Source organism: Coregonus clupeaformis, unplaced genomic scaffold (assembly GCF_020615455.1).
Source record: "Coregonus clupeaformis isolate EN_2021a unplaced genomic scaffold, ASM2061545v1 scaf0013, whole genome shotgun sequence".
Classification (NCBI taxonomy): domain Eukaryota; kingdom Metazoa; phylum Chordata; class Actinopteri; order Salmoniformes; family Salmonidae; genus Coregonus; species Coregonus clupeaformis.
In genome coordinates this window covers 865,522-881,127 of record NW_025533468.1, presented here as the reverse complement: position 1 = coordinate 881,127, position 15,606 = coordinate 865,522, and the positions used below count along the sequence as shown (strand labels likewise).

Here is a 15,606-nt window from a genome sequence, read left to right as displayed (position 1 = left end):
AAGGATATCTGCCGGTGTGTGTGAGTGAGTGAGAGAGATTGAAAGCGAATCTACATGTTGTCTTTTGTTGGCTAGAGGGAAGAGGTTGGGTTGAGTTTTGAGACATTATTCAAATCAGGTTTATCCTGTTGTTTCTCCTCAGGTTTCTCTGTGTGTGTGTTTGTTGGAAGAGGAAGGAACTGAAGGGTTAGGTATCAGTTATCAGAATGGGGAAGGAGATGCAAAACTAAACAGGGGGACTTATGTTCCACAGCTGCACTCACCTGTACACCTTAGCCAATCCTCACAAAAGAAAGGTAGCAGCAACTAAAATACAATGATTTTTAAACTTTTGGAGAAAAAAAACGAAGCAAAGGCTGAGTTTAAACACATCATTTCTTTAATGTTTGATTTACACATCATTCAGACTCTAAACACCACAGGGATGCAGCTCAGAGGTAGGAGAGAGGAGAAAGAGAGGGATAGAGAGAGAGAAGGGGAAGGAGGGGCGAGAGTGAGGGGTATGAAGAGTGGGAGGGTGAGAGAGAGCTGTGGTGTTCCTGCCCAACAACCTTGCAGACACATGCCAGACCTCACAACAGCTAGATAGGTGTTTAACATATCAGTTAACCACAACATGTGATATAGAAATTTGATGACCGACTGAGCAGTCGATGACGTGGCACGCAACCATTGGTTGACGCAATGCAACGTCTGTGCATCTAGTCGGGCAGGAACCCCACCCTTGTCTAACATTTAACACACCTGAGCGTCTACTACGCCGTCAAAGATATCAAGAGTAAACAAAACACATACCCTCTGGGGACAGAGAGACAGAGTATAGGGGTATGATCTCAGGGCGTTAGGGCTAACAACACACCTGCTCAGACACTGGAGACACACACTGAGAATTACAGATCTATAAAACACAGACCTCTGAAACATTCAGGAGATGCTGCAGCTACTCAAAGTCCAGAATTTGAATTGAGAAGAGAATCCTATATTTTTAGACAGGAATATCAATCAACATCTGAGTGTGTGTGTTTTCCATGTTGGCAGTGTGTGTCTGTGGTCCCCATATTTGTATAGGCTGTGTGTGGGATGCTATTAGACTGAGGAGACATCAACACACTCCAACCCCCTGTACAGAGGGAGTGAGGGATATGTTCCTGTAAGTTACTTAGTAGCACCATGTGGTTGTTTTGTCGTCCGCACACACACATCTCAGTGACGCCACTCTGTGTACAGTCCCACAGCCTTATTGACAGGTGCTAGGTCCAATCAGGAAGGTTATAAGGCCCAGCAGATGAAGAGTTCTGAATCAGGATTGGTCCACAGGGAAGATGTGTTAGTCCTTCTGTTGGAAGGTTGTCCATATTATTGAGAAATCACAGATAAAATTGTTTGACATATTTTACGCTTACATTTATTTTATTTTATATACTGTATTTGTCATATCAATTTTCATTTAGGTTCAAAAATATTATTAGAAAGGCAAAACAAGAGTATAACAGAATGCCACTTACATAGTGTATATTTTCTACTGCTTGATTATCATGATGTATTATGTGCTTGGATGGATCAGGTTCGGATGGCACTGTATAACACTACTCACTCTTTACTTGTGTGTTACAACTCTTCAGTTTAACTTTTGTTTAAAAACATTTTTTAACTTATTTTAGCAGCATGCCTGAGAGAAGACAACAATAACTGTCACGTCACTAATAGCTAGCTAGCCAAAGCCTCAAACTTAGTCAACATGCTGTAGATAGCTAGAGCACAGAGCTGGATGGGCAAACCTTCTCTCGCCTGCATAAACCCACACATTACTGACCATTGACCAAACCCAATACAATAAGACCACAGAGAAAACAGCCTGAAGCAGAGATGGAAGTCAGCCATGCAGCCATATTACCAGCAGATAGAGACAAAGAGCACTTCATAACCACCACCAAACCCACCAACTACTACAGTATAGTATGTCCATTTGTCGTAAATGGCTTGGTTTCCTCCTTCCAGAGGTTCACCTTTACATCCATTTGGATAAGAGTTGACCAAGGAAAGGAGATGAGGAAAGGAAGCTATTTGGAGGGAAATTGGACATGTAGGTGTTTTTCACTTGCTATAAACCACCCCATATCACCTTTGCAACACAACATGTTTGTCGATGTTCATACCATTGTATACAATCATTCCTATTTCAATATTACATTTCACAGGTAGCCTATTTTCTGTGGTTGTCAAGCATGAGTGGTTTTCCAGCTCTTCCCACCAAGAGAAACACTATCACAATTTGACACAGTCAATTGTCACCCTAGAAATGCCTTTGTTCTTCTGTGAGAGTTCTGCCGCAGAAGGTCACATTGGTGGATGGGATAGGTTAGCCCCATGTCAAGTCTTTAACCACCTACCGAAAAGCGCTATATATCGGCAAAGCATAATCCATGTCTTTTTTTTCCTTTTTGTACCATCAACACGTGAACACATGAGCAGCGAGCAACTATGCTAAGCGACGTCTCCACTGCGATAAACAACATTATGATCAGCTCCACAGCAACAGTGAGCGCAAACACAGGGAGAATACAGCCATAGAACATCCAAACAGTATTGGTCTTTTTTTTTGGGGGGGGGAATGAAGGATTTAAAGTATACTTTCAGAGCAATAAAAAATAAATACAATTTCAATACTCCATTGCTAACTCTTATAAATTAATATTGTGCTCATTTAGGATTTTTACATCTCTTTACACATAATATTTCCATCTATATATTTTTTCATCTATATATTCAAGTCCCCCATGCCCAAAGTATACTATACTCCAAGTCTCTCTACAGTGCAAGACCTCACCAATATGGCTGATGAATGGAGAAGATCTCACCAACATGGCTGATGATGAATGTGTGTTGAAGGCAATGCGTGGTTAACTTAATGACAGGAGACATTAGGCTGACGTTTAGCACCACATACAGGAGGTCAGGAAGGGCAGAGACGGCCCCTCTCACGGAAGCACTTCTATGGAACTCTGAAGAAAACAAACTCGATCCTCCTGTCCAGTGGAAACACTGTGCTGTAGAACGAGGAACCTTTACAGAGAGAAGAACCCTGTAAAGAACCGTGATGTTATTGTTGTAAGGAAATCGTATCTGTTGCAGACTGGTTCAGTCTTGTTCAGACCAGCTTATGAATAGCAGTGTAAGCCTCTTTAGACCAGTTTAGGGAAAGTGGTTCTGACTATTTCACACTAGTTTGGGGTAGTGGTTACGGTCGGTCCATACTTGTTTAGGATGAGTTTTTCAAACTGGTTCGGACCAGTTTAGAGTCAGTAGTTTTGACCAGTTATGGGGTAGGGGCTCACACTGGTTTAGGAGTAGCTGCCGGCCACAGCAACCTGTTTCTGGGCGAGCCGTCGTAGCTCCTCCCTGATGGCCTTGATGAGGGAGGCGGAGCTCTGGGCTGAGGGGGAGGACTCGTCTAGGGGGAACTCTGGAGTGGGAGGGGCCAGGAGCATCGGAGGGACAGAATGGTCTCCAAGAGAGGAGCTGGGCATTTGAAACACAGCGGAGGAGAACTCAGGGAACGACAGCACCTAGAGAGAGAGATAGAGACAGGGTAAGAGCGAGAGAGAAGGCAAGAAAAAGAGAGAGAGATCAAATTACTCCTCTGGAAACTAGATTACTCCTCTGGAAAACAAATGTTTCTCTCCATCCACTGTGGCCCGCCCAATACAGTCTCATGCTGTCCCTGTTGGTCATCATGTGGTCTGACTCACACTCTCCCTGCTGGCTCCAGGTCTGGAGAGGTCCTGGTCTAAAGGCTGCTGGTTCCAGCTGGAGCCTGTTGGCCCAGAGACGCTGCGGCCCACCCCGGGGTACGCACTGATCCGGCTCGACAAGCCCACCTGTGTCAGGTGATGCAGCTGAGCACCTGAGAACACAAACAACACACCATGTGTAAGTAATCATTAGATACACACATTATACACTTACCATACACACATCAATCCCAATTAACACACACACACACACACATTGAATCACACACACACACAGCGCCTTTACCTGTGCTCCCCCCAACAGGCCGAGGTCTGGAGGAGGAGGGAGGCTCTTCAAACTGACCTCTGTTGGCGTAGACAGACTCCTGCAGCTGCTGCTCCTCTGCAGTAACATAGGCCCCCGAACCCAGGCCCTGCCTAAAACACACACATACACCAGACTTTAGAAATGCTGACATTCACTGAATGTACTTCAGCTTGGGTAGTATAGTCGCATCTGACTCACCTCTGCAACAGGGCTTGTACTGACGAGGGAGACATCCCTAACTCTGCATACCTCTGTAGAGGGGAGAGAACATAGAAAGAGAGAGGGAAGGTGAGATATAAAGAGGAAAACGTGGATGCAGAGAAGTAAAGAGGGAGAGAGAGACCGTATGATTCGTACTTCATAGAAGAGACCCTGGGAGTACACACACACACTCTTACCGCAGAGAAGGGGCTGTGTGTGGGGGCTGCGGGGTAGGAGCCCCACTGGCGTGATGGGCGTGTCTGTGGGGAGGGAGTGGGGCTTTGCAGGGCGGGGCTGACCTGCGTTACCCCGACACTGACGCTGCCCTGGGAGGAGGGCGACACCAGGGCGAAGGCATCGTCCAATAGGGAGTGCATCTGCTGCCGCGCCTCCTCGATGGACGGCTGGGGCGGCACGTAGGGGGGCAGGGGAGGGGCGTGGTCAAACACCTCGTCGTTAGGGGAGGGGCTGCTGTGGTCTGGAGGTAGGTCCGGGTCCGACTGGAGGAGAGAGAAGAGGAGGAAAAAGTGTGAGTGAGTGTGTATATGGTGCGTGTGTGGCCTACATGGTGAGACACACATACTATGCGCACCTGCACACACACACACACACACACACACACATACTATGCACACCTGCACACACACACAGAATGCGCATAGTATGTGTGTCTCACCATGTAGGCCACATTGTTGAGTCCAGGGTATTTCCTGTAGGTGGCGCTGTGGTCTGTGAGCAGGCGGTCTCTGTCCGTCAGTCTGTCTGTGTCTGGCAGACTGCCGTTTCCCTGCTGCCTCCGCCGGCCCCGAGGAGAGCACCTCCCCCTGGCAGGGCAGGGAAACACATCAGCACAGATTAGTCACAGACACATTCATACAACGGAGTCACACACACCCATCTAATTCAGTCACAGACACATATTCAGCGTGACTATTCATTGGGATCTACAGTGAAACCGTGTACAAGGGATGCAAATATCTTCGATCTAGAGTTCTATGCAGAAGAATGAAAAGGAGAATCTTGATACAAAGAATGAAAAACACCTGATGCTTGTAGGAGGTATTTATGAAACAAGTTGATCTTAACCATGAGGTAAGACTAAGAGTCGGAGTATGTATGACCATCGCACCTCTTCCTGGATTCCCCTGGGGTGGGGGGCGAGGGGTGGTCGGGGTGCAGGATGCTGTCCATGTGGTCATGGGCTGAGCTGTAGAGGCGCTGGGGACAACCTCCCTGCCCTGCCTCCTCCTGCGCCTGTCCGAAGGCATCCAGGATGTCATCCATAGAGGGGAACTCACACTGGCCCCGCCTCTTAGCCCGCTGACGTAGCTTGTTCCTGTGGTGCTCGATCTCCGACTTATGTCTCAGAGCCACCTAGATAAACACACACACCACCAAGATGTTAAGGAGTTTTAAGGTGTGTGTGTGTGTGTGTGTGAGAGAGTGTGTGCGTTAGACGTGTGTTTAAGAGTGTGCATTCTCACCTCTGCGCTGACCCTCTCTGTGATGGTGGGGCTGTGTGAATGTTGTGGTGGGCTGGGCCGGGGTTGCATGGCGATCAACTGGACCTTGTTGGCCTGGTGACCCCTGCCGTCAGACGAGCCTCGGGACAGACGGTCCACGTGGTCAAAGATGGAGGAAGAGGAGAGCAGCTCATCTGGACCGCTGCCCGTGGGAGGGACTGGGGAGAGGGACAGGAAAGGGAGGAGAGAGAGGGAGAAAGAGAGGTGAACTGTAGTAAAACTGTAGCACTAAACTGTGTTCTTTCTGGCAAGCTGCAGCTTTACTGAACCACTCAACATGAAGGGAGGACTTACCCATCTTATTCCTCCCTATGATTCAGTCCAGAACAAAAAGAAAGGACAGAGAGAGGGAGACAGAGGAGAGGGAGACAGAGGAGAGGGAGACAGAGGAGAGGGAGACAGAGAGAGAGAGGGGAGGGAGACAGAAAGAGGGAGACAGAGAGAGGGAGACAGAGGGGAGGGGGCGAGAAGCATTATCACTTGGTGATCAGAGAGCAATTCAATTCACATTGCAAGCTTTTTCTCCACTCCTCCTCCACTCTCTCTCCATCCTGCATTCTTTCCCTGCCCCCTCTCACTACCTCTTTCTCTCCTGTGGTTTCTCTCGCCCTCTCTTTCTCGCTCTCCCTCTGTTATTCTCTTTGATGCAACTCCTTTAATCAGTTGTTCTCCTGCTGATTCAGCGCATAGCTCTCTCTAGGAGACACACACACACACACACACACATATACACACTCTCTCGCTCATCCACACAACCTCTCCCTCCACCACTTATTCTCCTCTGTGTTTCAGCATGGGCGTTGTAGATCGAATAGTATAGAGAGTGTAGAGATGACCCAATTCCTCATTATAATCTACATGACAAAGAATCAAGTCTGTTCTATCACGGTACATTTCTATCAGAATGTTATGAATAAGGCCTCAGGTAAACAGAAAGGGGCGTGTCTCTTGCCATTCTTGGGCGTTTTGTTTCGGTGCGGTTTCCCCTCGTGGGGCGTGGCCACATGTCTGGTGGTCTCCTCTGCAGACTCTCTGCCACTCGATTGGTCGCTACCTAACGAGTCACCATCTGACGGGGATAGTCTGGCCAATCAGAGAAAAACAGAGGTTAGTGTGGGTTTGTGGATGAGTGTGTATGTATCCTTGTAAGTGCATGTGTTACCAACCTCCCCCTACGGCGGTTAGCGCGGGCAGCCTTGGTGGAGGAGCCCTTGGATTTGGGAGTGTTGAGATCCCCTCCCTCAGAGGGGGAGGCCTCTTTGATGGGCACAGGGAGGGTACCAGGTTCCTGGATCACCATGATGTCATCCTTACTGTGCTGCCCCAGGTGGAGTTTGGCAAAGTCAAACCCCTTCACACTGGGAGCCTGCAGCTGGAGAGAGAGGGGGGGGGAGAAAAAGAGAGAGAGAGAATGAGAAAGATGGTGATGGGTGGAACAAGGAGAGAGATCCAGGCACAACAGGACCTGTATGTCTGCATGACTACAGCCTTTCTTATTATGATGCAATTCCAGTCAGATAACAAATCCACAGTCAACCATCGAGGTCGGCCCTCTACCCCTAACCCTTCACCCCTGACCTTCTGTCTCTGTTGGATGGTGTTGATGGCATCAGGCTGGAACTCCAGCTTCTCCGAGCTGCACAGTTTCCAGTAGAGGATGATGATGATGAAGATAGCCAGCAGGACAGGCACCACCACCCCCACAATCAGCCAGACACTGCTGCTCTGAGTCTCAGACGGGGGCACTGTCAGGGTCTCCACAGCTACAGAAGACAAATACATATACAATCAGCTTACACTTTTATTTAAGCAATATACTACGGTACATTAGGAAATGAGTGCAGCCAACCTACATGGGCTTACATTGCGAATCACTGAAAACAAAAGTACTACTTATCGAAATCCCACATACACCACGTGCTGGTGCTCGAACACAAACGTAGGCACACACACACACACTCACGTTGGGCAAGGGGTCTCTGGACGCGGTGCCCCAGTACGATGGCAGCCCGTTGCAGCTCCAGGCGGTTGAGGGTGGCAGCGGTGGTATCAGCAGGAACTCTCTCTCCCCCTGGTCCCTCCACGAAATACACCACTTCCAGAGAACGCCCTGAACCTGCCAGTCTCGACACACGCACCACCTGGAGACAACACCATGGAGTCAGAGCGAGTGTGTGTGTGTGTAGTGTGTGAGTGAGTGAGTACAGCATGTATATGTGGTTAGGACACTACAAACAGCACCCATAGTGTGTGTGAGAGTGTGTAAGTGTGTGTGTACCTGTAAGCTGTTGTTACCCACGGCGGTGGATCTCTTCCAGCGGGGTCGTTTAGTCCCCTCCCCTAGCCCCTCCTCCAGCAGCAGGGCCAGACGGCGCTCCAGACGAGCCTTGAAGCTCCGCTCAGTCACCGTCTGCTCCTGGACACCCAGTAACACTGCAATACACACACACATGCAACACTAATGCACTGCTTATATACGCCAATCATGACTGCCACACATAAACACGTGCATGCTGCTCTAGCACGGTCATTCTCTCAATATTGAGCCTAAGTCTGAAAATCCCGAAGCTCAAATTGGTACCTGTGCGGACCCAGGAGGAGCGTAGATGGTGAGAAACGTTCAGCTCGGGGTAGTGGAAGGCTGGGGAGACAAACACAGGTTAGATAAGATTAGGTCAGGTTACACACTGATGTCTGTGGGGCAAGTAACTCATTTAGAATAGGTATGTGTGTGAGTACAGTATATGTATAATTATGGTTAGGATGCTATAAACGGCACCCAGGTGTGAGAGTGTATAAGAGTGTGTGTGCACGTGCGTGTGTGTGTGCTGGCGTGTGTGTGTGGGATAGTAGCTGGTGTATAGATGGGGTGTGTGTGGGGTGTCAGTGAGGGGTAGATGAGATGTGTGTGTGTGTGTGGTGTGTGTGACTTACGTTCAGCGATCTGCAGCGCGGGGAAGCCCAGGTAGAAGCTGAACTCCACCGTGCTGAGGAGTCTCAGGTGACCGCTGACTTCTGACCCCAACAGGTAGCCCCGCCCATCACGCACCGCAAATGTGATGTCCACCGGAACCTTCTGGTCACCCTGTGGCTTGGCCTGACCCATGGTGATGTTCAGAAGCTTGAGGTAAACACACACACCACATGCACACATATACACACACACACCACACGCACACATATACACGTAAACACACACACGTGTTACAGATTGACTCATTTTTGGATTGATCTGAATCCCTTTCCTCAGCTCCGCTGAACCTACCCAAGAGAATGGCAAGTACGCACACTTTCACGGCTACCTGTACAGTAACGTTGCCAACTTCATGTGCGCGTCTGCGTGTCTCCGTGAAGGCCATCAGCAGTCCTCTCTCCACTCGCTCACTGAAGTTACACACACGCACATCCACGTGACTGGGCACAAACTGCAGCACTGAAAAACACACACATTATAGATCATCACACTGACAGTACACACACGTTGTCCAATACAGCACTAAAACAAACACAACACACGATGGGAAGTTCGACTCAGATCTTTTCGACTCGTTCAGTCAAAATAACAAATATTTTGACTCATTTAGTTCATTTGAGTCCGTAATGCCCAGAGCACACAGGAAGGACCCCCATACTGGCGTACGATGAACTGAAAACTCGAGTCATGATTCTACAAGCCTCTCGTTCACGTCGTTCACCACAGGGGGCTTATTGGAGCTGCCATTTGTGACAGACTTGTAAAAGTTTGATTTAAACAATGTACATTTGCTAGGCATACAAATATGATTATTTCTTGATAAATTGAAACAAGGTCTAGTTGTGGCTGCAACCAGACTAGATTGTGAACGACTCTTGGCGGAAGGCATTGCTTGACTGCCATGAGGATGATAAGCACAATATCTTTCGAACTGCAGCCCCCCAAACGATTCGTTCTCGAGTTTGTTGAGCAGAGGCTGTGTATGTTTTGGTTCTACAAAGCTGTGTCATCACAACGTTCAATAATCAATTAATTCATGATCAATGATCAGTTCTAAACATGCATTTTTCTTCTCTATGCTGAACATGATCTATTTCCATGTGCGCATATATGACAGACAGTTGTTGGTCGGGCCACGTCTCTGGAGCCTCTGAGCCGGAGGACAGTGTATTAATCCTGCTATAGGACTCATTGCGACCAGCAGGGCAAATGAATGACTAAAGTGAACGAGTTTCTCCGAAAAACAAGTAAGTAAAAAGAGTAGTTCAAAAAGAAAAACTTGTTTGCGAACTGCACACCACACACACAGGGAGAGAGAGCGAGACAGGTTCCTACCAGAGTGTATCTGGTACTTGTGATCAGGTACGCCATAGAGGGGTGAGACAGTGGGGAAGGAGGAGGAGCTTCGTGTTGATTGGCGCAGAGCGTTGATGACAGACATGGCGGTGAAGATCAGAGGTCCCGCCACAGCACGGAACGCAAAGCTAGACGGAGTTCTCAGGAACTGGCGGAGGAAGGGAGAGGGAGAGAGAGAGAGAGAGTGTTGGGAGGGAGAAGAGAGCAGAGAGAGAAAGAGAGAGAGAGAGGGTTGGGAGGGAGAAGAGAGCAGAGCGAGAGAGAGAGAGAGAGAGAGTTGGGAGGGAGAAGAGAGCAGAGCGAGAGAGAGAGAGAGAGAGAGAGAGAGTTGGGAGGGAGAAGAGAGCAGAGCGAGAGAGAGAGAGAGAGAGAGAGGTTGGGAGGGAGAAGAGAGTAGAGCGCGAGAGAGCGAGAGAGAGAGAGAGAGAGGTTGGGAGGGAGAAGAGAGCAGAGCGCGAGAGAGCGAGAGAGAGAGAGAGGGGGTTGGAGGGAGAAGAGAGCAGAGGGGGAGAGAGAGAGAGAGGGGGATAGGGAAGGCATGCATGATTGGCTTTCAAGACATTTGTGAAGGGCAAACTTGCACATTCCTGCAATGCAACTCATTGCTCCAAACATGCTCTTTCCCCAAAGCTTCCCCAGTGAGTATTGATAGATAGCCTACCTGCAGCTCCACTGAGCGGTTGAACTCCCTCTTCAAGATGTCCCTGACCTGGCCAAAGCCCACAGTGGAGCCAGACTTAGGCAGGACTAGGAAGAGACAGGGTTAACCTCAAACAACCTGCATTCAACCATTGACAACGCATTCCCTGAAAACACACTCCTAAACTATGTTTATGTGCTCCCTTTAAAAAGGTGACCATGAGATCCCAGCACAACACATTGACAGGCCAGAACAGTACAGCACAGTGCAATGCATCCTCATCTACAGTATTGCCATACAATTGCCTCTCATATGTGCCTCCATCTCTAGTCTACTATGAGTTCTACTGGTGTTGCCTTACCCACTCTGACCAGGTACATGTCAGGCTTGGTGACGTTACACAGGTACTGGCGTCCCGGAGGGGCCTGGGCTGGGGGAATCTGGGTGATGCTCGCCAGGGTGCCAGGGGTTGTCGTGGTAACAGTGGTTGCCTTGGTAGTGGTCGTCGGTCGGTTGCTGGGGACCTCGGTCACAGGTGGTGGTGGTGGTGGTTTTATGGGGTCCCTCCCTGGAGGTCGCAGCATGGGGGGGCGAGCCAGGCTGGTGGTGTTAGAGGGGGGCAGTGGAGGGTGTCTGCCCGGGGAAGCTGGGGGGACTCTGGGCCGCGGAACAGGAGGCTGAGGGGGTGCTCTGGAGGTGGGTCTAACTCCAGGGGTGGGGGTACCCTGACCATCCCACAGAGTGGGTGAGAGGGTCAGGGGAGGGGTGGGACCTGCTGAGGGGACAAGGGGGTGCTTGTGGTCCCGGGCTGGAGGGGGCCCTGTGCTAGGGGAGGGGGAAGGGGATGGGGGCTGAGTGTGTGTGTGGGTGGGTGTTTTTGTGGTAGCGGTGGGTGTGATGCTGAGTTTGGGGGTGGTCTTTGGGGGTGGGATGACAATTTCTCTATCTCTCTCCAGTTCTCTCTCCCGTTCTCTCTCCAGTTCTCTCTCCCGTTCTCTCTCCAGTTCTCTCTCCAGTTCTCTCTCCAGTTCTCTCTCCCGTTCTCTCTCCCGTTCCCTGTTCCTCTCCTCGTCTCTCTCTCTGGCCAGCAGATTGGTGTAGTACTCCAGACTGTTCATATCCGGCAGCAGCAGCTCCGTGGGCTCCAGACGAAACATGTCCCCTAGGTCATAGTCTTCTTCCTCCCAGGGAGGGTATCCCTCAGGCTGGGCAGAGTGGGTGAAGGGGAGGCCCTCCCAGAAGGAGGAGGTGAGGGACGTAGAGGGGAGGAGGTTATTGGAGGACAGGGGGAGGGTTGGGCGGGAGGGGAAGGAGGTGTCGTAGGAGGCCCCGTTGTCAGGGTCGTAGGTGTGGCTGGGTAAGGGTGTGGCCAGGGCCAGTTCCTCCCCGTCTGGGAGGAAGGAGAGCGTCTCCAGGTAGTCTCCGGACCCCCAGGCCTCCTCTAGGGAGGGGGCGTGCTCCCAGGGAGGGGGAGGGGTGAGGGTGGGTTGGCTGTGGGGGGGCAAAGGAGGGGGGTGGCTGGGGGACAGCAGGTCCGGGGGTCTCAGGAGGAGGTGTATGCCCTGAGCTTCATCGTCCACTGAGGCAGCGTCAGTGTTACCAGGGTGACCAGCGTCTTTGGGTGGGCTGGCGCCTGGCCATCTGGAAGAGGGTGATGATGACGATGGCGACCGTGATGAGGACCGTGCTGCTGTCGTTCCGTTGGAGTCCACACCGCCTGTGGAGAGATAAAATGCATTCACAACACGTGTGACTGTCCGGGCCAGAATGGCCCATAATGCAGGAGCCTCTCCTGTTTCTGTAGTGTGAGGCAGCTTGATGTACAAGTACGCCCCCTGGACAGGAAGCTTGTCTTTCGCTGGGCCGTGTACATGGTTAAAATTAATGTACGAACACAGGAGGCTGAGCAGAATCCCTGCTGGTGGCTGAGAGACCTAGTTAAAGCTGAGCTCCATCTAGAGAATACAACGAGCAGAGGATAGAGCCCAGCACTGATCTCACACACACAGAGAGAGCCGACACTAGTCTTTTAGGGGCCCTAAGCGAGGTTTGGTCGCGTGACCTCCATCTCACGGCAAAACATGTGGCTTCCCCTCTTGGCGGGAAAAAAACAAACAGAAATCCTGCAATTTTACACATTTTGTCATGAGGCAGAGAGAAATGTTGCAGTTTTAAATAACATTTCCTGCAATTTATACACATTTCGCAATTTTTTTTGGCAGTTTTAAATCCAATTCCCAGCAATTCTACACATTCTGCCATGACTTATACCATGGCAATACAATATCTGGGTGAGAATGACTAACAATATCAATGGGGGCCACCTATAGGTCAGGGCCCCTGGGCACGTGCCCCGCGTTACTACAAGGTTTAGACAGCTGGCTAACTAACTTACCTAGCAATTTATAAAATGTTAGCTGACATGGGCTAATTGTGTTACTTTCAGCGACTGACATAACAGGAAAACTGCTGATGCAATACCACATTTCGAAATGGCACCTTTATTATTCTAACTCTCAACAGTAAGTTGAGACCCCGACTGTCGCTTATTTGTAGTGTCGGCCCTGCACACACAATCCTCACTCAACAGGACACTGAAGAGTCTTACACACACACAGGCATAGAGAAACACTGTTAATTTATCATGATTTTAAGCACAATATACTGTATCACAAAGCACTATAGTACAGCTATATGATAACCATAACCAGGTCTCTCTAGGATGGTTACCTTGACTCAAACAGAGTAAATGAACACTCTCCTTGCGCCTCATCCATCCATCCCCTCTCTCACACACACACACACACACACACACACACACACACACACACACACACACACCGTACAGTAAGTTACATTACAGCGAGCACCCTGCCTCCTCCTCCTAGCCTCGACTAGGCGCACATGCTGTGTGGCGGCGAGCTCATTGGTATGCTGCAGACACGGCACACAGCTCAAAGGCATCCCAGCCAATAGCAGGATCAAATCACATGCACCCACCCACCCACGCATGCGCACACGCACACATATTACATTGATACAGAGAGGAAGATAGTGAAGGAGGGAGCAAGAGAGCAGAAAGAATACAGAGAAACAGAATTAGAGAGGGGAAGAGTAATCGAGAGAGAAGAGAAAGAAAGAGAGTGAGACTGCAGGAATGAAGATAGATCAGAGTAAAGACTTGTGTTTCTAAGAATAGCATGCAGCACCCTTCGGTCGATCCACATGGCTTTGATGACAATGATCCAATCAGCAGTGCTAAACATCCTTCACCACCAGGGAGCAGTCTGTCTGCCCCGTCACACACACACCGCCCACAGATTTCTTTATTTTAAGTCAGGATATATCTGACTTTGAGTGGGTGCTTGTACGCGCCGTGTGTGTCTGTGATTGTATCAGTGTGTGTGATGCCTTAAGGCCAGTGAGTGGGCCTGAGTGAGGGATGACTGTGTGTGTAGGCATCCACTGTCCATCTGTCCCTGACGACATAACCGAGTTACTGAGAGATGGAGGAGGATGAATGGACAGATAGACCACATGAGAGAGGTAAAAGGATGGAAAGACATGAGGCGAGGAGATGGGGTTTTTATATGGAAGTTGGGGCATTCAGCACCAACGACAGCTCCAAAAGTCAAGGGCAAGTCAAATACTGGAAAGGTCTAAGAAAAGTGCAAGAAAAGTCCAAGAAAAGTCAAATACTGGCCCTGTCTCTTAGTGTACCTTGATGAAACCAGGTGTGAACAGTAATTCTTATCATTCAGGGTCAAAGCCACCAGCCATCCATGCCTATGAGAGTAAGAAAATTAAATGTCACATACCTGCAACAGGTGAGCTTGACATCGTCATGGACACGAGCAAGGCAGCTACCAGCAGGTGCGCGCAATTAGTGCGCAGGCCCTGAGAGGCTCGGGGGCACATCCTCGAACCCGCGCTTGTCCGGATCATACTCTCCATGGCAAGCGAGGAGTCACATCACACACGTGCGATGCCATCTCTCCTCTATAGCATCATCACTGCATGCTTTCTGGCGACCAGGAGGCCCTGTATGCAAATATCTAATAATACAAATCTATTGAGATAAAGGCCTAATAATAAGAATATCTATATAGTATAAAAATATTTAATGGGTTAATGCCTATTTTTAACTAGCCTACTAAAGCAGTAGACAGGCTGCCTTACCAGTGTCCTGTCACATTTGATAGCTGGCTGACCCCATTATTGGGAAGCTTATACTAGGCCACGTCTGCCAACAAACATCGTGCATCTCACACATCCGACGTCCACGGTGCGGTTCATTCATTTTGGGTTTTTTATTAGGCCTATTTAAAATAGCCCATGAAACGATAGGCTACAACGGATTTAATTATTTTAGTCTAATTAACCTATAATGTCGGTCATGAGACTCATGACACAACTCCCAGCTTATTATCCTATCTTCATCATTAGGCTACCTCGTCTAGCAGACATTCTTACATTTTCCCACAGTATGCCTACACTTCCGCAGCAATAGACAAATTGATACATTATTTTAGTGATAAAAAGGGCGGCAAGCACGAGCTGTTAATAGCTCAAATTTGGAAGCCTTTTTAAGACTGAATGCTGACAATCGGCTGATAATATTAAACTAAAAAGCCTAATCAGGAAAAAGCCTAATCAAAATCTCTCAAACACACAAACAGTTAGCTTATAGCACTCGCCGCATTGCTTTCTTTCCATAGCCTATTTTTTCACAGCGATGTGATGGAGCCTACCTGCCATCCAGGAGATGCGGTACACGCGCGTCACGCCTCTCCCAGGCCCATGCGGCCGCGCGCTCCACAGCAAGGAGAGAGAACCAACAAAATTACTATGTT

General features: G+C 49.4%; 1 protein-coding gene across 1 annotated transcript; it reads right to left on the bottom strand.

The window, feature by feature from the left end:
• Window positions 1-2,145: 2,145 nt before the first annotated feature.
• Window positions 2,146-11,765, bottom strand: LOC121546274 (UPF0606 protein KIAA1549-like). Its single transcript, XM_041857446.1, has 20 exons — window positions 11,115-11,765; window positions 10,775-10,860; window positions 10,093-10,261; window positions 9,086-9,216; window positions 8,718-8,904; window positions 8,365-8,424; window positions 8,062-8,216; window positions 7,747-7,924; window positions 7,362-7,546; window positions 6,950-7,155; window positions 6,736-6,866; window positions 6,078-6,092; window positions 5,745-5,941; window positions 5,390-5,634; window positions 4,937-5,084; window positions 4,458-4,760; window positions 4,258-4,310; window positions 4,039-4,169; window positions 3,750-3,904; window positions 2,146-3,566 (listed from the first exon to the last, which is right to left on the bottom strand). The coding sequence occupies exons 1-20, from the start codon at window positions 11,335-11,337 to the stop codon at window positions 3,342-3,344; spliced, it is 3,183 nt and encodes a 1,060-aa protein (XP_041713380.1). The 5' UTR covers window positions 11,338-11,765; the 3' UTR covers window positions 2,146-3,341.
• Window positions 11,766-15,606: the final 3,841 nt, after the last annotated feature.